The following is a 22,259-nucleotide window of genomic DNA, read 5'->3' on the forward strand; positions in this document are numbered from 1 at the left end:
GTTGACATTTCAAAATGAGTGGCTGAAAATGCATCTCAATTCTCAATTAAGCTAAAAAATCTCAACCTAACAAGACCCTATATATATATATATATGACACACTCTCCACTAATTTTTTCCAATTCACTTTCTATAACATTTTTTAAAATTCGTGTCCGATCAAAATGTAATAATTTTTGAGGGACAGATGGAGTAAAAAAAATCATGCAGCCGCCGACGGCTACATGGCAGCCGGCATTTCAGCAGAGATTGTGACAAACTATTTTGTGTTATGTTGTTCCATATTATAAAAATTTACTAGTAACTTATTTTGATTTATTATTTATCTACATGAAATTTTAGCGTAGAATTTTATTATTAAAGATGTACATTAAATATATCGAACACTAAGCGTAACAATAAGCATCACACAACACACTCAAAGCCTCTACTAATCTTGAGATGTATGAATAAATTGTGCAAAAATACTGAACATTATTTCATCTAATAAAACACAAAAGTTGCAGCTTATTAAAATGAGCTCCAAACACACCATTTTAATCCGTGGCATACGGCAACATACATACCATTATTGACTACTACACACTAATGCTACAACTAACAATGTTCGAACTCACCCTGCATCAACAAACATCCAAGATACACGGCCCCGACTCAGGCATTCGCATGCATAAACTCGTCACGTTGATCTCATCGTATCTATAATCAACAAATCGTTCCAAAACTATATGAATTCGACCTTCAAAACCATTGTTGGAGATACAAGGTGCCATTGCATTGAGAACCACGGTCAAGCACGATCTATATCCACGTGATTTGGTACTTCGTTCTGGCTGTCCAGAGGCATGTATTGGGCCATTATAGCCCTAATCTCCGAGTCCATATACGACTGAAGAGGAAAACATATTTTACTAGTAAGATGGTTGAGACTCGAATACGCTTCAACTACATATAGTTCTTAGTCATGAAGCAGCTAGGAATTCGTAGGAAAGTGATGGATAGATCGAAAAAACTTACCCTCAGCCTCTGTTTGTACACAAGATAACCACCACCACCGGCTAAACCCAATACGATCAAAACAAGCCAAACAGCGCCCCAACCATACTTCACCTCGGAAGCACTCGTACCTGCACAAATAATGAAATACGAATGAAATGAGGAAAACTCATATAGATAGATAGATAGTACTCCCTCCGTCCCACAAGAATATGCACTCTTTCCTTTTTAATCTGTCCCACAAGAATATGCACTTTCCAATTTTAGAAACTCTTTTCTCTCTAATGAGGTGACACTCATTTCCCACTAACAATACTTTAATTATTTTTTCTCTCTACCTCTCTTACTTCACCAATTTTGCATTAAAACTTGTGTCGAGCCCAAAATGCATATTCTTTGGGGACGGAGGGAGTAAAAGACAATTCTTGGAGTCGAACTTACTGATGCAGGTATCTTGGTCCCTCATATATAGCAGGCCGCTACTACAAGTGCACTCGTAGCTCCCCCATGTGTTTCTGCAGTTGCATTCGTTGCATTGACAAGCTTTCTTCTCCTTACATTCATTAATATCTGTGTGTTAAAACGTAAAAGGTTATAAATTGTGAGAAGGTGTTTACTTTGCATGAAAAACAAGAACAGAATTGCTCAAAAAAGCATAGACAAAGCGATGAAAAAGACGATTGCTAACAAGCTTAATGTTATAAAATATGACTCACCATTTCATGTCTTTCTTTTTCTATACCTTGTTTTTAAGTTACTCGGAAAAAAATATTCTTTTGGCATCAACAGATTGCTCAAAATTTGTATGGGATGTTGATCTTGAAAAATATTGAAGCTGTCATGTAATCGAAAAGATTGCAAATTCTAGCAAATATTGTAAATTCTTTATTTAATTTGGTTCACATAGTTGTATTAGGTGGGGCAGTATTGGGTTAATAGAACCGTCTAGCATGGTGAACTGAGCTTCAAAGCAACATAAGAAAGTTGTGCAGAAAGTTCTTTACCTTCACAATGTTTAACACCGTCACCTTTGAATCCAGGAGGGCATTTGCATTTTCCATCATCACTATCCTGTTAAAAATGTACTAAAAAATTCATTCGTATCCAACTAAAAAGCTTCGCATGATGACACAGTTTTAAGGTTAACTAACCACACAAGCAGAGAAAGTGACCCCATCTCTCTTTTCACCCCAGCAGCCTCCGTTATTTATTCTGCATCGACCAGGCCCACTTGCTGCACAAGCAGAACGAATGTGAGTAGTTTTCGATGCTCAAAGGGGCAAGATAAGTTAGTCCATCCAAACTACTTGGTACTCACATTTGGCAAACAAATAAACAACAATGATCCTTAACATACCAGAACAAGATCTGTAACCATCTCCCCTGAATTGCACGCCGTTAACTACTGGGCATTCACACACTCTTCCTCGAAATGTGTCCTGAACACCAAATATGTAAGAAAAGGAAAAACCTGAGACAAAACAATATTTATTTTTATTAAAAAAAATCACCTTGCAAGCTGTAACATTTGCTGCCTTGTCTTCCCAGCAGCCACCGTTATTGTGCAAGCACTCATTTGTTTCTACATCTGCAGCTAGAGAGTATCAGTTTCGATTTCACAGTCATATAATCGCACTCAACCTTTTAATTACTCAGGAAAAGCATACCGCCATTTAAACAAACAGATGGCTCCGTAGTTTCTTCAAAACCAGCACATATAGCTTTCAAGACAGCACCTTTCTCCAACTTCCCTGAAAGCAGGCACGTCAAGAGAAGGTGGTATTTGACTATCTTGATGCATTTCTACATAAGGTTGCTAACAGACCTCGATACTGGCGATTGTTCACGACAAGGGTAGGCAAAATGGTTACATCTCCACGCGATCCTTTACCAATCTACAATTTGGCATTTGAAATGATTGTTAACAGGCAATTACATAATACAAAGACTATTTTCCCAAAAGAGATGTTCAAACACTCACTTGAGCTTCCTGCTCTTCTTTCAGAACTGGATTGTCCGCATCAGCATCTGGGTCGCCCATGCACTTTTCAATTTTACTCCGATCAAGACCTGATACAGAAGCAATCATAAGATAATTTCATTTTGTGGTAAACCAACATGTTTATGAACAAAGAGTGGAGTCTACCTAAAGATTTGATAACCTCTTCGGCACACTCCTTGCCGTATTTCTTCTCCTTCATGGGACATCTGATATGGAAGTCAGTAACATAGTCCCACCAAATCCACGGCTTTCGGGTCTCATTTGCCACTCTGAAAACACATAGCTGTCTCAAGTTCTCAAGCACCACATCTTTTCCATCATAACCAGAGCTGAAATCTTGCTCCGGGTCCGGAGCACAGTATCGCCCATGGTTGAGGCATTGCGACTTGCATTGCTTGCTCACAGTGAACGCCTCAGGGCAGTACCACGTGATATAGTGCGGAGTAAACTGAGTATAGCCACCTTGCTCGAGCATTAGAGCTGCACCCTTAAAATCCTTCAAGAACTCCATCAACATATCACACTTAACCCCACACTCGTCATTGCTGTTTGTCCACAGTTCATACTCCACTCGTTCATCCGGGTGGGGGACGGATTCCCTCCAGTCGAGGTTCACATTCACCATATCTCCATTACCAAGTGCTTTCTTTAGCTGCTCACCGAAAGCCTTATCAACCAGCGCAGAAGGTACTGTTATATTCGCAATATACTCTGCAGCTGCACGATCCTCTTCTGGTGAGTCCATCGTGATCAATGGCTCTTCGCGGTGGTCAGCCACTAGAACAGCAGCTGCACCAGCATTCTGAGCATTCCAAACTTTCAAAGCAAAGAAGCAATCTGCAACAAAGAGTATAACACCATAAACTCCCCAACTCCTCTGTTCAATAAGCTAAACTAACTACAGAAACTTCCTAAATCAAGAATGCCTCAGCAATCACAAGACAGGGAATCTTGAAATTACTTGAAACAGAAACTATCTCAACAATCACAAGGGTATATCAGGAAATAAATTAGTTTACCTAAATTAAACCGCCAAGCACAAAGCTGAAAATCACATGAAACCCCCCTAAAAAGATGCCAATTTGAAGGAGAGGTATGCATGCTAATTAACTAACTCAACCTCAATTACAAAAGATGCCATAAATTAAATACCAAAAAACAAGAAATTGAACAAAACACACAAATACCTCCACGATCAACAAGCACAAAGGTGGGTAAAGCTCCAGGCTTGGACTTGAAAGAAATCCCAGAATCTTCAAATTTTTGGCAGCCCTTTCTATTATCCTTTGGATACACCACAGTTCCAGCCATGCTTCCACCATATTGCGGAATCCCAAAGTTGCCGATGGCACTATCGTAATTTCCCTTAATGCTTTCCGGCGACAGCACTTTCAGGCTGTTCTTCTCCACCAGAAACCGACCCATCGCTGATTCCGCCCAAATCAGAAGCAGAAAAGGCAGCAAGATTGCAGCTTTCGATCTTCCACAACGCCCCATTTGCTGCAACAAGCGAGAATGCCAGGATTTTGTTTGTGTTCGGGGATTTTTTGCTAGATTTCTTGCTAAAGCTAGAACACGCAGTGAGTGTGTGTCTATGCGTGAGGCTTCTAGGGTGTGGAGAGTGGAAAATGGTGGAAATCCTAGCTAACAAAGAGTAAATAAACAGTGGAGATTTTGATGGAGTTGTCTGTTTGTGTCTTGATAGTGGAGCTAGAGACACGTTTTTGGTGATTCATGGAGTAATTTATTTTCGAATTGAATATCTAATCAAAAAACAACACGAATACAGTTGGGTTTAATGTTTTATCCAAATCTATTAACTTGAACAAAATTTAATCCATTGGCGAAAATAGTTTTCTGTTTTCAGTGAAAAGCAGACGCCCGAAAAATAAAAAACAAATCCTTCTATTTTTTTTTTTAAATAGAATAGCTTTGTTTTTAATTCGGGAAACAATGAAAGAATATTCAAGTAATTTTATCAAAATAATAAATTAGAACAGTATTTTTTTGAGATTTCAGAAAAAAGGGGCTCAATTAGTAGGCTTTTCGAAATTTGGGATTAAATTCGTTGACCTTTCGAAATATGGGACCGTAGCGTGTGAATTTTTCGAAATAAGGTATTTTCAATTTTTTATGTATTTTTACTTCTTTTTTAATATTATTTCTTTCACTATATTTATCAATTGACCAGTATCCCTAATATTTTTTAACACAATTTTTTATTTATTTTATTCCATCAACCACATCTCCAGCTCTTAACCCTCCCACGCTCTCATGGCAGAAAACGCCCATTTCAATTCCTCCGCCCATCAAGGCCAAATTCTTTCACAATTGCATAAACCATTTGCTAATCTAACTGATCTAACTGTAAATGTCCCACCATCCAATTTCAATTTTTTTTCATGTATTTGCATTCATGTAATCTGCAAATTAAATCAAACCTTAAAGAACACGGAATTGAATTAAGAATTTAACTGGGAAAAATGAGGCAGTTCGAGCTGGAATGGCACCGAGCAGCAGTTGTAATATACGCCTGCTGGAGGCAGCGGCGAACTGCGACAGCAGCGGTTTGACTGCGGACTGCAGTAGCAGCTGCCCTCGGAGGACAGAAGGCAACCCGTAACGAAGAAGAAGAGGCGCCGAGATCTTCTTTTGTGAGAGGAGATCGAAAGGAAAAAGAGCGGGAGATCGAGAATCTAGTGTGCCGGACAGAGGACGCAATCGTGTTAAGACGGAGGAATTTGAGTTTTTCTAATTGAATTTCTTTTAGATGGATCATCGGAGAGAAAGGGTGGACGACAACGAAGGGGAGGAGGAAAATGAGGGTGGCGGTGGTAATTTATAAAATTGGAGTTAAAAAAATTTAAATTGTACTATAAATATTAGGGGTAATTTGGTTAATTTGTAAATATTATAATAGAAATAATAAGTGAAAATAAATTAAAATTTGAAAATCCCATGTTCCGAAAAATTCGCACGCCACGATCCCATATTTCAAAAGGTCAACGAATTTAATCTCAAATTTTGAAAGGCTTGCAAATTGAGCCCCTTTTTCCGAAATCTCTCATTTTTCTTTAATGGTAATTGAAATCAATAATCATTATATAAGTTTAGTTAGTTATTGGTTTTAAATCATTGAATTGGGCCTATCGTTCAAATCATTGAATTTGTTTTAGTCTATTTTCTAGGGTGGTGTTGGATATCCAAAATAAAATAAATATAATTTAAGATTGAGTTGTGAGGGTTAATTATGACTAGTTATTCCATGATTATCTATTTAGGATTGAGTTGACTAATTGAATCTCATGAATCAAACACACTATATATTTAATCTTGTAACAATTTTGCAACCCAAAAACTCCCTAGGATTACTATAAAAATGTAGTGACTCGATACCGACTGAAATAATATTAAAACCCTCAAAAATAAAATTAATGTTCTAGAACTAAACTATTGTATGGTCTAGGAGTTTGAAAGATACTTTTATAGTTGTATATTTATAGAGGTTGCTATCTCCACTTATGTAATTGTTTCAACGTGTTTCTCGTGGGTATTAGTCATGAGACTGACATCTTTTATCTTTGGTAAAATGTCAGATTAAGTAAAGATAAGCCTAAAATATATACAACTTAGGTGAACAAATAATCGTGTAAAACGTCATTTTTAGTCATTCTTTTCTTTAAAATTTACTTTGACTCTTTCATAGTTCTATTATTTCCTTCAAACAAGTTGATTTTTTTTTTAATTCAGAGCAAAGGAATGTATATCGTATAGCAATCACAACAATCACCAACGACTATCATTCGTCCAAAAAAAACTGAATTTCAAACTCATTTAATATTATTTGTCCGCTAATAAATATTTCATTTTTATGTATTGGAGTTTTAAAATTTTGTTTGACTTTATAAAAAAATAATAATCGAAAAAGTTAGTTGAGTTGAGTCGTATTTTTGCAAATTAATTTTATAATAAAATAGTGAGCTAGCGAAATGTGAAATCAAACGGCAAATTGATGGAGTAATTCTCGAAGCTCAATCAATAAAATTAGAATGATAAGTTAATTTGCCCGCACGGGCTTAACTCAGTTGGTTACTGGGTGGTAGATTGTCCCTAAGCAGACAGGATCGAATGCTGGCAGCCGCAGTGTGGGAGTTTCACCACTGTGGTGGCTCCTTGTGTGCTGGTTACCAGTGTAAGTTCCTCCCACCTAATGGGCCGCTGAGGTACCGTGTTTGAACCCCTCCATAGCGATGTCGGGCCGGGTTATGGGGGCGCCTGGGGTGAGCGAATCACCTTTTGTCCCTTAGAATGATAAGTTAATCATATGAGTGTGAGTGTGACATATCAACTCTTTTGGTCGTACTACTATTATTATATTACTCTCATTCACGATGGCGTACGTGTATGGAAGAGGTTGAGAGGAGAAATCACGTTCTCCACCTGCCCAATTTATTGAAATCGATAGTAGGATAAGTAATTACTTGTGCACTTTGTTAGTCAAAAATATATACTCCTCCGTCTCACTATAGTTAATTAATGTGTTTTTTAGGTACAATAACTCAAAATTCAAACCTGCATTTTCCCCCTTAACGATCGAAACTCCTCTCAACGATCTTAAGCAGGATTGCATAGATCTTATCCCGGGCCCTCTTATAAGCTTCGTCCTCGTCTCCATTATCAATCTAGTCTCAGCTACATCGTGTTCGAGATTCAAAATCTTGTCCATGAATGGCTGCAGGTCGTCTCCTTCTGCTAAAGGGAACTGCGACATCGTGCTGTAATACGAAAGAGATGGATAAGATAATTGCGAAAGTTTAATAGATTATAAATTGTGGTTCATCACCCCAAAGAGTTGAGCAATCTCTTCGAAATGCAAGCCACTTGAAGAGCATCGCCAGATCACATCCTGCGCTTCATCAACAACCACTCTGTTTAAAAATTATGAAAGCAATAATATATGTTAATGGATTACCTTTCCATGAATGATTATATTTGGTGAAAGAGAGGCCCATGATATTCTAGCTTCTGCCCCTTTTCGATCACACACCACATTGAGTTTTAATAATACCGTCGGACCGGGATGTGGGGCCCTTAGGGTTAGGGTCTCAACTTTTTTTGTATGAATAATATTTGATGGTACGATTTGCTATTATTACTTTTAGGCCCATGAAATGTTGGGTCAGTATTCTCTATATACCCTTATCTCAAAGAGACTACATCGAAAACTTCACATTAATTTAAACACAAACTTTTAACAAATAATGTTAATATAATCTATAAAGGAAAATTCTAAACACAGAGGTAATAAAATGTTTTCCCCTAAATTAGAGAGACACTTGTCTTGTGCGCACATCCGTGTTTTGGTCACCAAATTATTAGATGGGAGATTCAGTGTCCTACAATATAAATCTCTATGAGTGTAAATCATTTTATAATGAATTATAAATTTGTTTTTAAAATATAATTTCGATCTTAAACTTGTCACGAATAAAAAAAATCTACATAAATTTTGTTTAAGGTATAACACCACATCAAATATCAATTAGTGGGTGGAAACTGGAAACATTATAACCTTGTTATACAAATCAAAGGAGTAGTTGTTCTTGCTGCTTGACTTCAATTTTGCAACAACAATGTAATTTAACACCACATGTCACAATAACTTTATTTAATTCACAGGCACCATTTAAATCAATGGGCTAAACTGCTACCACTTATTTTATGATTAGTGCGTTCCAACTGATTTCAAATTAAACATCTATTTTTAAATTAATTTACTAATTTCGGATATTGTATAGTTCCATGCAGTTTCATAAAAATGGAAAACACACGTTTTAACATCCTGTGTGCGTGGGAACGTTTTCTGGTCTAGGTCACGTCTGAAATCCTATTTTATACACTATAATAAAATATACTCCATGTAGTGATATAATTTTGAAGAGTTGTGAAACTCATATAGTAATAGCTATCACTCTCTCCGTCCCTCTATAATAGAGACGTTTATCTTCAACGCGATTTAAGAAAAGTTGTGTTAACTGAGTTAAATAAATGAATAATAAAGTAGAAAAGAAAAAAAAATAGTGAGATGAAGAGAGAATAAACTAAGAGAGAGTAAAGTAAGAGAGAAGAAAAGTTGATGTTTTTTGCCAAAAAAGGAAACGACTCAGTTACAGTGGGACAACTCCCACCCAAAAAGGAATACGACTCAGCCACATATTGGAGGCTTCTCCTCATTCCTGTGCTGGAAAGGGATTGGGGCATTACGGCCAAATCTCACCCAGGGCTTGATTGGATGAAGATGAAATGAAAACAGTTGGATTGGTCTTGTTATTTTCTTTTTTCTTTTTAATTAAATGTTTTTGTTATGTACTACTCCACTCCCTATCACAATCAAGCTAAGTGTACAATTATTTATTTATCACGTTTATGATTCTTCCGAGCCATTGAATTTTAAATAAATTTTTTTGTTCCGCAATGTTTAAATATAGCTAATTTTTTACTTAATTAGTTGAGGACAAAATATGTAGGAGAATGATTCATTTTTATACCAAAATCAATAGATTTTGTATGTGGGATACAAATATGCAAAAGATCATGAATTTTAACTTTCCCGTTTAAATGCAAAAAGAAGAGATGATTGAAAAAAAATGTTAAAATTATTGTATTAGTAAAAGTTTTGAGATTGATCATAATTGAAGTTCACCAATAAAATAAATACTGTTTTTAAAATATGCCAGCCAGGTACATCAATTGAATTTGAAGAATACGTCGCCATGAAAAACTGACACTGTTCTTAGAAATTTTTTTATTTATAATTTTTTTAAATTAATGGAAAATATCTAAATTCACCCCTTAAAACAATATGTCTTTACTTAAGTATTTTTCAAAATTAAAAAAAAAATATTGGATTAAGTTCTGACCAACTTTATTGGATTGTAGACTATTTTGCTGAGGTTTATTAGGGTAAAATTTTATATTTGTAATTATTTAACCCCGACTCTAGTAATTGATTTTTCACTCTTTATGTATTTTTTCTCATTATCGACTTTTATTTTTGGAATTTCAGTGACTAATACCTGTGCAGTTTGTTATTTTATTTTCTCGTTTTTCTTTTCTAAGTTTGAAATATGTTTCAAAGTATTCATGATTTTTTTCTATTTTTTATTTTTCGAATAAACTTTTTCTACTTTTTTTGTAATTAAATGAAAAATTAATCCGCATTATTCAGTAATATTTAGTACTACTCCACTATTTTAATTCAAAATAAATAATTAGAAAAAAATTTAAATATGATTTTTATCCATCTTTTTTCCAATTCTTAACGTCAAAAATATTCTGCCACTACTTGAAAATTTGCATATTCAAAGAAATACACTGAACAAAGATCGCAACCCTAATTTAACGAACTAGCGCCGGCCGATGGCGTTCAAATGGAAATCGGTGTTCGACGTTGCCGCCATTAAATCCGATTTCGAGGTAGCCGGTTTAAACCCTAACTTCATTCCCCAAATCTGGAAACACGTCTTGAAAAATCCTGATTGCCGATGGGATGATATCCCTTCTCTGCCCTCCGCGGCTTACCATCTCCTCGATTCCAAGTTCAAACCCTCCACTTCTACTGTCCATGCCGCCATAGATTCTTCCGACCTCGTCACCACTAAGCTCCTCATCAAATTGCAGGTAACTGCCATCAGTTTTGTTTAATTTGCTTTTTTCTGAACTCTTCTGCTTATAATCTGTCGGTGGTCTCTTGTGATTGTATATTTCGATGCACAGAATGAGGAAAGCTTGCGTCTTTTCCTTGTTTGTCTAAATTGCTGGTTTTGAAAAGTAATTGAGGTCAAATCCATGGGTTGTAAGAATCAGTGCAACGCATCAATGCTTTAATAATTACGAATTTGATTAGTCTGAAGAGACTAGAACTTTAGTATTCTCTTATGTGAATGAAATTTGTGTTATGGAATTGTGGTTGCGTTTGTATATGCTGCTGTTATAGGCCTTGTTGGGACAAATCTTTGGTGTTTTCAGTCTATGTTTTGTTTGAAAAAACTGAGAATGAAAGTACTGAATTATAAGAAGAATCTACCTTGGAACGGGATATGTTCAGTTATAATTTTTTAGTAGAACATAGCCTGTATTACAAGACGGTTTTTGGTAACATTTTATTGGTTGGTTTAGATGCATGAATGACATTTGGTTCCATTTTGTTGTTGCTAGAATGGAGAATTTGTGGAGGCTGTGATAATGAGATATGATACTCGATTGGGTAAATATGATGGGAAACCTCGTCTTGGTGGTCCTAGGTCAACCTTGTGTGTATCCTCTCAGGTAACTATTGTGGAACATGGAATCACAAATTTATAAGTTTCCTACTCTTTGTGCAGCTGAACATTTCTATATAGCAATAATGTTTATCAATTTATTATTATTGTAGGTCGGGTGCAAGATGGGTTGCAATTTTTGCGCAACAGGAAGCATGGGATTTAAGAGCAATCTGACGTCGGGGGAAATTCTGGAACAGTTAGTTCATGCATCTCGCATATCAGCTATACGCAATGTTGTCTTTATGGTATAAACCTTTTAAAATAACACATGTTAGCATCGCACTGAATTGTTTAGTGCTTTACTAGTAACTAACTGTAACTCGATATCTCCTGACTTTCGTGTGGAGGAAGTAACTGGTGTTATTTTGAAGGACGCTCAGAATTGTATACAATGATTGAGTATAATGATTCAGAAGCAAATGAAAAGACATAAAATCACAAGTATAAACAATTGGACACAAAATTAGTACTTGTTCTTAATAAACCATTACTGGGTTAAGCAAGCAGCGTTTTGAGTTCTCTGAAGTTGAGTAGATTATGCTAAAATGTTTGTATGAAGTACCATGTAGACTAACTTTACCTTTCTGCAAACTGCAACAATGAGCTCAGTATATTGCTTTAGTTATGTTCTTGCTTATCCATCAAAAGTCAACGAAGATCATTCCATTTGTAATAGCTGTGATTGTTGTGTGAGCTCAAGTTTGAACTGATGTCATTTTTATATCATTATTTGTTGTGAGCAGGGAATGGGAGAACCTCTAAATAACTACTCGGCAGTAGTGGATGCTATCAGAGCCATGACAGCTTTTCCTTTCCAGCTGTCTCCCAAGAAAATTACTCTCTCAACGGTGCATACTATTTATCCTCATGATCAATGTCTTTCATGTTTATCTTATTTTGTAGTACTACCTATTTCCGGATCTCTTGATTATTTTTGCACTGGGTTAGCTCCACAAAGTTTCTCATAATTTGCATGGGAAGTGACAAATTGACTCGGTTATTTGTTAGGCACCATCTTTGCTTGATTTTAATTAATTGCTAAATTGTGCATAGGTTGGCATAATACATGGTATTAACAAGCTGCAGAAAGACATGCCAAACTTGAATCTAGCAGTCTCACTGCATGCACCAGTTCAAGAGATCCGCTGTCAGATTATGCCTGCTGCTAGGGCTTTCCCTCTGGAAAGATTAATGAATGCACTACGAGAATATCAGACTAACAGGTGTCATTTTTTCTTTGGCGTGCATGCCAGTTATTGAATTTTCCAACATCTCATGACCACCCTCATTTTCATTTTTATTAGAGATGATTAGAGTAACTCATTCCGTTTTTTCTGTAGTCAGCAAAAGATATTGATCGAGTACATAATGCTCGACGCTGTCAATGATGAGGAGCAGCACGCTCACCAGCTTGGCAAACTGCTTCAGACATTGCAATCGGTAACCTTCAAAGTGCTAAGTTGCAATATCTGCCAATTTTTAGAGGTCTCATCCACAACTCTAATGCCAGTCCCTGATTTCACGCAGGTTGTAAACTTGATACCTTTTAATCCGATCGGTTCTTTAAGCTGTTATAGTACCAGTGATGATCATAAAGTCGTCAAATTTCAAAAAATACTTAGAGGCACTTACAACATCCGTACAACAATTCGTAAGCAAATGGGCCAAGACATAAGTGGAGCATGCGGCCAGCTTGTAATAAAAAAGCCAGATATCTTAACAGACATTGAAGATCTCCGTATTTGATTTTCCAGGTCAGATCATTTGAGTTCTTCTTTCATACACACTGATGAAGCATCATTAGATTCAGAAACTATTTCTGTTGGCGTTCATAAACTTCATGATTCGAACTTTAACTTGCATCAGTTTACGTGATAATACATATCTAGACATCAGTTTTGATCGCATTCACATTTGCTCGTTTTTCCTATAGGACTGCCTGATGTTGATATGGATACTTGACTAGTGACACAGGACAAATACGCGATCTGGGTGCTTTCGAGCTGTGGAGTAGGCATAGCCTATCAAGAGTTAACTAGGTCGAAATCATTCCATGATCGATAGGTCGATTATCAGTAGGCAATGTATCAAAAGCTTTCTTACTATCCCATTGTTCTCCTAGTTATAGGTCATATCATAATCAAGCCATTTCATTTTATTTGCCGCAATAATCTTATTTAAATCATACTAGTATCTTCTTGTTTAATCTTCATTGGATATAATGTAAACGACAAGACGATTAATTTTTTGAAAGAGAGATCTGTTTACATCAAGTAAATAAATAGTTGATGTTTGAGCTAGTAAAAGTTTAAGAGATAACCAAGGGTTGGAACTTAGAAATATACTCCACTTGCTATGTTAAATACTTCTTTGTTATTTACTTTAGCAAAACATGGAATGTAATATGTATACCATTTAACTTGCACCAACATAATATAAATTGCGAAAATCATGTTTTTTTCGTAACTTATTTAAAATAAATTGCACCTCCAAGATATTTACTTCACTATATTTTTCGTATTACAATTACTGAATATATATTTTGACCAATTTTTTTTATTTACATTAAAATTAAAGAAGTGGACATATAATGAATAGAGAATAAAGTAAAACAGACTAAAATGTATGTTTATAATGTCTATCCCAACACTTCAAATGCCTCATATTATATACCATTTCAGTCCACCAAAAATAGACTTAATGATGGACGATACAAGTTTTAATACGAAATTGGTAAAATATGACATAATGTCAATAAATAGAGTTGGTAAAGTACGATAACAAAAGAGAATAACAAGAAAAAATGAAAAATAAAATGAGACTAACTTTCTAATTTTGTTGGACGGATGACGATAGAAAGATATACTCCATTCGGCAGTCAAAACCTTTCTGCCGCATAAAAGTACATAGGAGTATATAAAAATGAGACTCACATTCCACTAAATATTAACGAGCATGCGGATCGAGCAGCTGGCCGACGAATAGAACTACCCCACTCGTATCCTCTCTAATAGTGAAGATGAAAGGATGGTCGGCCACAAACCTCGGTCGTGGCCGAGGCCGCTGCATACAGGACCCACCAATGAAAAGCCCTGTCACAGCCGCGGCCTCGGTGCCCTCCTCATTCACCTCCACAATCGCCTTGTGGTGTATCTTGTCAGCCCACAGCTCCTCTCCATCCGGAGATTCCTCCACCATCTCACTCACTCCACCCCTCTCAAAAACACCCACCACTCCAAGCTCCTTCAAAACCCTAGACGCCTCAAACTCGAAACCCATCTTAAACTTAGGTATGCGGAATTCGTCAAGATTTACCTTCCCGTGAGGGAGATGGCGGTCCACAAACCCGGGCTCAGAGCAGACTCTCTCCACCAGAGATGGCAGCCCGTCTCTGGCATCCGGGAGATAGATGCACATGGAGAATCTGCGCGTGTCGCCGCTGCCATGGCGGTAAGGCAGCTTTAGAACTTTGAAGCCATCGAAGAACCCAACGTATTGCTTATCCCAGTTGGTCATGAAGGGCGCGCGAATAGAGCTTCCGTTTAAGAGGTGGAAATCGGCATCTCTTGTTAGATTTGCGTCGAATTTGTTGCCCCATGTCCCTTTGAAATAGACTGCATTTGCGAAGACGAGTCTTGTCAAGTCGGAGACTGAATTTCGTGGGAGTATTTCATTGATGAGGCCATTTGTTGTCTTCTCACACCACGAGTTCACTTCTTTCCTAGCCTTTTCTCCCTTTTAAAGTATTTAGATACACAATTTTTAGCATAACACTATAAAAAAACAATAGCTTTTGCGAGCAATTATGTTATGCATTAAAACACGTGTGATTTCAAAAGTTTCTAAACACGTGTGATTTCAAAAGTTTCTATTTCAAAGACAGAGGTAGTACTATTTTAGTTTATAACATCTTGCATCTCACAATTTTTTGTCCTATATATATCATATCGGATGATAAAAAAGTAGCATTAAAAATGAAACGTTTCTAAAAATGGAAACAACATCTCTCCTCGTTAACTCATAAAACAACATAGTACTAAATTGAGAATAAACTTGAATACCTGATGCTGAAAATCAACACGTTGGGCAACTGCCTCGTAAGAATTCTGGACAATATCTCGAAAAGCCGGCTTGAGAGTGAGGCTCTGATCGAACCAGAGTCCGTTTTTGGTTGACAAGATGGGCCCACCGGCACAGCCCTCGTCGAAAATCATGGTCGCAATCTGCGAGTAGAAGGAACTAAGGTGTTCCGCGCTCTCTGATTTGAGATAAATGAGAATCTGCGAGCGCGCGGAGCCGCTGCGGCGCATAGGGACAGCGCAAAGTGGATGGAGAGGGGCGAGACGACGACGTTTTTGGCTTGGTTGTCGGCGGCGATCACGTGCTTCGCAAGGGAAAGGAAGCTGTCTGTCGCTTTCTTCACTAGTTGCTTGTTGAGAGAGATTGTCGACAGCCGCCGCAAGGGAGTTTTAAGAGACATATTGATTATATTATGAACATTATTATTATCACAAGGGTTAAAGGAATTTATTTATAGGTGAGAGACAAAGGTAGGGCTTCGTGACTTGGGCATCACTCTATTGATAATTTACCATATTGACTTCAAAGTTCAAAATCTTGGTTGAATATTCATGACCGATATTTGAAATTTAATTTACTTCTATTGCGTTATTTGAAAATAATTCGTGATGCTATTTTAATTTTTAATATCACCAAACGGTATTTTTCTTTCCTTTATCTTTACGGAAAACTACTGCAAAAATCATGATTTTTTTAAAGATTTTCCATGAACTTTAAACATAGCACCAAATATCATAAACTTTTTCAATCTTAATCATCTTCCCATGTTTCATGGGAAAAAATTAAACAGTCCTTAAAAATTCATGACATTCAGTGGTTCAAGGAAAATTCTGAAAAAGTGAGACTTCTACATCGGTTTGCTCTTAGGGCATCCACATCGGCGAGCACAAGCTCGTCCGTCCGTCCGTGCCAGCGGCGCGGATGAGCTGTCCGCCTTTGCGCTCTTGCCGCAGGCACGGCACTGCTCGATGCATCGAGCACATCCGTGCCAGCGAGCAGGCAATGTGGCAGTTTCCTATTGGCCAACGGCATAGCCGTTGGCAATTTATTTATTTTTTAAAAAAAATTAGATTTTAATTAAAAAATCTGATTAAAATAAAAAAAAAAGTATTTTCCCACATACCAAAAAATTATATCCATTTTCTACCAACTTTTAATTTATTTTTCAATTTTTTCCCCAAAAATACACATTTTAATCTATAAATACCCCCACTTCCACACCAAAATTCACACCACACTACACAATTCTCATCTAAATTCTCTCATTTCCATTCTCAATTCTCAATCTCTCTTTCACTCTTACTCTTACAACAAAACAATGTCCGGCCACGGCGATCACCCCCCGGCTCCCACGGTTGGAACCCCGATTGGTTCGGTTCACAACCATTTCCTAGTCCGGAAACGGAATATTCGGCCCCTCCTCAAACCCAAGGTTCGGAAGTTCCGGGTGGCTACCAGCCTTACCCAATCGACAACCAAGATGCCCCCGAAGGGCAATACGGGTGGACACCCGAGCCTAGAGCAAGGTCGAGCAGCCCCTCCCAAACTCCGACTCCTCCTACTCCCGGTGTCCGCACACCGTACACTCCGACGGAGATGGTGCAATTGTTCAAAGCGTTCTTGTCAATCTCCGAAGATCCGGAGATTGGCACGAACCAATCCGGCGATCATTATTGGTGGCACATCTGTCGCCGGTACAATGAAAACCGGCCGGCTGGAACAATCGAGCGCAACGAGAGTATGGTGCGCAACGCCATATACAGAGCCACCGAAGAAATCCAAAAGTTCCAGGGGTATTACCTCCAGGAAGAACGGTCGGCGGGGAGCGGCCGGAGCGAGCTCGACATCATCAGTTCTGCCTTGTCGACCTACCAATCCATGAACTACAAGCCGTTCAAGTACCTCAACATTTGGCAAGAGACGTGGTCGCATCTGAAGTATAGGGGAGGCGTAACATCCTCCTTTAGCGGCTCCTCCAAACGGTCAAGGTCGGTATCCCTATCCGACACCGGCTCCGAAGACGTGGCTAGCCAACTTGCCGGGGCTAACTTGGGTAGCCCCGACGCCGGCCCGAGCGGTTCCCAACGCCGACCGCAAGGAAGGAAGAATGCGGCGGCCAACCGCCGTCGCGCCGCGACTCCATCCGCCCCCCGCTCCCGAACCGGCTCCCGCTCCCGCTCCCGCTCCCTATGTGCCACCTCAACCCCCCATCAACTCGTTGTGGGGGGTTTTGGCCCAACTCAATTTGGCCGATAGGTCAAATATGACCCCCGAGCAACTTCGATCGCATGTGGCGATGATACGGGGTCACCAAAGAACATTGAGGGTATTGCCGGATGATGACTACTCTTTCCCAGGGGCATTTTTACGCTTGAATTACATAATTTTTATTTTTTAGGAGTTTAATTATGTAAGTTTTATTTTTTAGGATTTTAAGTATGTAATTTTTTTTTTAGTATTTTAATTATGCAATTTTTATTTTTTATAAATTTAATTATGTAATTTTTAATTTTTTTGTAATTTGTAATATTATTCCGGGTATTTTTAATATATTTTAATTTTGTGGAAATGTTTTTATTTAAATTGAATAATGGAATGGTGGGACCCTTGTGCTCGTCCTTGCGGAAGAGTCGGATGTGGGTGTTGTGCTCTTATCTAAGAGCAGGCAGAAAAAGTAGGGCTTGGCCCACATCCGTGCTCATTGGCAAGAGCACGGACGTGGATGCTCTTATGTTTTATGCCAATTGTGAACAAACTTGAAAGCATACTTATGAAATTATGAATATTAAACCTTGGAAATGATCAAGTAAAACAAAAAGGACTCTTGATTGATGGCAGTTACGTAAGTTATTCCTAAAAAAATAAAAGTACTCCCTTTTAAATAGTTGAGCAAATAGATAGTAGTGAAATATATTAAACATGATAGAGTTTAAAAATAAGTACTATACACATAATTATATATTTTTCCAAAAGTGGGGCATTCTGAGAATCGAACTCGGGACCTCTCACACCCAAACATGACCCAAGCTATGGAAGATGAGAGCATCCGCATCGGCGTCTCGATGCGGGCTCGATCTCGTCCTGGCGAGACAAGACCGCATCGAGACGCCGATGTGGATGCTCCGTCTCATCCCGTAGCTCGGGGGAGGGGGGATGGCGGGCTGTCTCGCCACGTGGCGAGTGCTGGCGCGCGGCGTGACGCCCATTCACCGGCACGCGAGTGGACTTCGTCAGCTGACGCAATAAATATTTTTTTAAAAAAATCAATTTTCTGAAAAAAAAATTTAAATTTTTAAACGGTAATATTTTATTTTTTTATTCTATAAATACTCCTATTAACCTCTCTCATTTTACACACAAACACACAATCTCTCATCTTTTTTTCTTCTCATCACTGTTATATCATCCATTTTTCCTCTCCAATTCTTCTCCTAAATTTAATCCATTCATGGATCCATTTGAGCAAATGTGTCGAATGATGGAAGAATCGCTAGAAGCAGATCGACGTAGTGAGGAGGAGGAAGCCACGGTGTGTCAAAAGCGACCACGGAAATATATCCATCGTGACCGGGGAGAAGCCGCCGCAAGGTTGGTACGAGATTACTTTTGTGAGAACCCGGTATGAGGAGATACCTACTTCCGTCGCCGTTTCCGCATGGGGCGGGAGCTATTTATGCATATCGCAAATACATTGGCGGCCCGAGAAGAGTACTTCCAAGAAGGGTTCGACGCTACTAGCTGTCCCAGTCTCACGACGCTCCGGAAATGTACTACAGCAATCCGTCAGCTTGCTACTGGACAAACTGCGGATTTGTTCGACGAGTACCTGCACATTGGGGAAAGCACTGGGAGATTGTGTTTGGTGAACTTCTGCAAAGGCGTCCGGGCAGCCTTCACCGACGAATTCCTCCGGAAGCCAAGCACTGCAGATTGTCAGTTTCTGCTCCGACTTCACGAACAAGCGCACCGATTCTCCGGGATGCTTGGCAGCGTCGATTGCATGCATTGGCAATGGAAGAATTGCCATGTGGCGTGGAGGGGATCATACACGAGCGGCCACAAAGGCACCCACCCCACCGTTATACTCGAGGCCGTTGCCGACTACCGACTATGGATTTGACATGCATGTTTTCGGGGTACCTCGGATCGAACAACGACATCAACGTGCTCAACCAATCCGACCTCTTCACCGAAGTTCTGAATGGTAAAGCGTCGGCCATCAACTTCACCGCTAACAACCGTCAGTTTAAAAAGGGGGTACTATCTTGCTGACGACATCTATCCGAAGTGGCCAACCTTCGTGAAGACGTTCAACAGGCCGATAGACGACAATCAGGCTCTTTTTGTGCATAAGCAAGAGGCTGCTCGCAAGGATGTGGAATAAGCGTTCGGGGTTCTACAAGCTCAATTCCACATTATCAAATCCCCGGCTCGTACGTGGTTTATGGAGAATATGGTCGACATCATGTATACGTGCATAATCTTGCACAACATGATTGTCACCGACGAAGGACCTGAGGCGGGAAATTGGTTCGACCCTGAAACCCCGAGAAACTCTTCCGCAAGTAGTCCGCCTCGCAGTGGAGTGCATCCTTCTTTGCAAGAGCAGCTGTGTGTTTGGGAAAGGACACGTGATTCTATGGTCCACGCCCAACTCCAAGAGGATCTAATAGAGCACATTTGGGCAAAATTTGGCAACCGTTAGACGATGACCGCATCACTTTCCATGATTATGCGGATTTCAATAAATTGTAATATTAGGATTTCAATTATGTATTTTTCGTATTTTCGGATGTTGTAATTTTCATGATTTTTAATGATTTAATGATTTTATGTATTATTAGTATTAATTTAATATTTCAATGAAATATTAATTGAATTTGTGGGAAATAAAAATAAAAAATGAAATTAAATGAATAGTTAAGGGATGAGATGATTAAGAGATTGAGGGATGCATGTATTGTCTCTTAGTTAAGAGATGGGGTAAAAAGTGCAGTGGAGCCCATGAACAGTTAAGGGATAAGACGGTTAAGAGACGATATTGAGACATGGATGTGGATGGTCTGATATGTTTGATAATACATAATGGCTTCAGGCTATTGAAAAAAATCATGTAGAATAGGCCTGCTTATTCCGCCGGTTCCAGTTCTAACCGGACCGGTTAGCCGGTTTTAAATTTTCATAAATCCTAGAACCGGAATTGAAACCGATCAGTTCTGGTTTAACCGGTCGATTCCGATTCCGAACTGGAACCGATGTGTAATTTTAATCCGAATTTATTTATAATTTTAAATAGTTCAATACTAAAAAATAGTTTTATATTTGAACTGATTAATTGTGGCGTGGGAGAAATTGAAGAATTGCTAAATAGGACTAATATCGGAAAAACTAGAGGATCATTTTTTATATAATCATACAAAAATAGAGTACAAATATAACCAATAACAATTTTATGAGTAATTTTTGGAGATTTTGTATTATAGATTGGAGGAGAGTAAAGAATCAACGCAACTTTGATGTGAAGTGATAAAATAATTATTAGTTTTAGTGTTTAGCTGCAGGCCAAATTATCATAATGGATCTAATCAGGCCAAATTAATACTATCTGATTAAGTTATATCATTATATTATTGATCAATTCATGTCTTATCACTCATATAGACGTTAGTTATATGTTTAATTCAAGAGTGTATTATTTAAAACTGTAATGAATTTTTAAAAATTAGTTCCATCACTCAAATTAAAGGCACGCAATAAGCTTTTTGATTTCAAGATTAAAATGATGTATATGTATACCGGTGTACATATATTGGGTAGCTGATTATTCCAATAAGAATTAGACGGTAGCATTAATTTTCGACTAGACTCGAAAATGTTAAACGGTGCTAAATAAATCACTTAAAAAATGATTTCTTGAAGTAAAATATATTAGTAGAAGGATTTATGAAAAAAACTTAATTATTGAAACAAACTTTTAAGTGAAACTCACGATATAATTTTTCCTTGGTTAAAATTAAATGAAAATCGACGTCAATAAGATATCGACAAATCGGGAAAAAATAAAAATTTAAAATAAATTAAAAACTCAAAGGGGCATTCCGAGAATCGAACTCGGGACCTCTCGCACCCGAAGCGAGAATCATACCACTAGACCAAATGCCCAGGTGCTATTTTTTTAGCTATAGTTATGTATTTGAATGGATACGATGTTCACAAACAGGTGCTATTTATTTTAGCTATCTATTTATCTTGCATAGTATAGCTTCAACCTTCTGATATTGGGGATTCTTTTAAGCACACCCTCACCAAATTTGAGATTCTTCACACAAAAGAGTGTATGTAGGTTTTCCAACACCATATCCTCTTCGTCACTGAGAGGATCGGAGAGACAATATGCACCATGCTATGACATGCCTAAGTTGAGGCATCTTCCAAATCTCGCAAACGAAATCCTCACTTGCATCACGTAAAAATAGTGTCTGTAAATTCCACAGAAAAGACCTTTATAAAATTGGACATGAATTGGACGGAGACCTTTATAAAATTGGACGGAGGTGATGTTTTGCACATCATTTCTAGATCGAACATGAATTTGATCGACTCGATCACATCTTCAGCATGGTAAGCCGCTTCAGCAATTCGACTCTCCCAAACATCTTCTTCTTCTTCTTCTTCAGTGTAGGGAGCATAGCCTTCTAGAAATTCTTGCAGGGAAGTGATTACATGCTTGAGAGATTCAAGGCGTTGCTGATCGATGGAAAGAGGAGGAGGGTGTGGATGAGTTTGAAGTTGATCTATAATATTCATTAGAGACACTAGAGCCTCCATAAGCAGCCATTTTGGACTCATTTTGAAGA

The 22,259-nt window shown here is 38.1% G+C and overlaps 3 protein-coding genes and 1 non-coding gene across 6 annotated transcripts; 1 reads left to right on the forward strand and 3 right to left on the reverse strand.

Annotated features, from left to right (window-relative positions):
* Window positions 1-465: 465 nt before the first annotated feature.
* On the reverse strand, window positions 466-4,715 carry LOC121756160 (vacuolar-sorting receptor 3-like). The gene is made up of 12 exons (XM_042151632.1): window positions 4,186-4,715; window positions 3,143-3,835; window positions 2,978-3,066; window positions 2,822-2,891; window positions 2,664-2,747; window positions 2,508-2,584; window positions 2,354-2,435; window positions 2,148-2,230; window positions 2,001-2,067; window positions 1,438-1,566; window positions 1,018-1,127; window positions 466-889 (listed from the first exon to the last, which is right to left on the reverse strand). Exons 1-12 carry the CDS (start codon window positions 4,493-4,495, stop codon window positions 791-793), a joined length of 1,893 nt encoding a protein of 630 aa, XP_042007566.1. The 5' UTR covers window positions 4,496-4,715; the 3' UTR covers window positions 466-790.
* Window positions 4,716-10,329: 5,614 nt separating this feature from the next.
* Window positions 10,330-13,485, forward strand: LOC121753694 (dual-specificity RNA methyltransferase RlmN-like). Of its 3 annotated transcripts, none has more exons than XM_042148934.1 (8): window positions 10,330-10,678; window positions 11,216-11,326; window positions 11,433-11,567; window positions 12,066-12,170; window positions 12,376-12,545; window positions 12,663-12,762; window positions 12,850-13,076; window positions 13,289-13,485. In XM_042148934.1, exons 1-7 carry the CDS (start codon window positions 10,418-10,420, stop codon window positions 13,066-13,068), a joined length of 1,101 nt encoding a protein of 366 aa, XP_042004868.1. In that variant the 5' UTR covers window positions 10,330-10,417; the 3' UTR covers window positions 13,069-13,076; window positions 13,289-13,485. The 3 variants fall into 3 exon arrangements, with proteins under 3 accessions (XP_042004868.1, XP_042004869.1, XP_042004870.1); XM_042148935.1 differs by having other exon boundaries at window positions 13,297-13,485; XM_042148936.1 differs by lacking the exon at window positions 13,289-13,485 and adding an exon at window positions 13,256-13,278.
* A 559-nt stretch (window positions 13,486-14,044) lies between these two features.
* LOC121755029 (serpin-ZX-like) lies at window positions 14,045-15,790 on the reverse strand. Its single transcript, XM_042150310.1, has 2 exons — window positions 15,384-15,790; window positions 14,045-15,057 (listed from the first exon to the last, which is right to left on the reverse strand). The coding sequence occupies exons 1-2, from the start codon at window positions 15,630-15,632 to the stop codon at window positions 14,269-14,271; spliced, it is 1,038 nt and encodes a 345-aa protein (XP_042006244.1). The 5' UTR covers window positions 15,633-15,790; the 3' UTR covers window positions 14,045-14,268.
* Window positions 15,791-21,492: 5,702 nt separating this feature from the next.
* Window positions 21,493-21,564, reverse strand: TRNAP-CGG. Its single transcript has one exon. It is a non-coding gene; the product is annotated as a tRNA-Pro (tRNA).
* Window positions 21,565-22,259: the final 695 nt, after the last annotated feature.

This window comes from Salvia splendens, chromosome 11 (genome assembly GCF_004379255.2).
Source record: "Salvia splendens isolate huo1 chromosome 11, SspV2, whole genome shotgun sequence".
In the NCBI taxonomy this organism is placed as follows: Eukaryota; Viridiplantae; Streptophyta; class Magnoliopsida; order Lamiales; family Lamiaceae; genus Salvia; species Salvia splendens.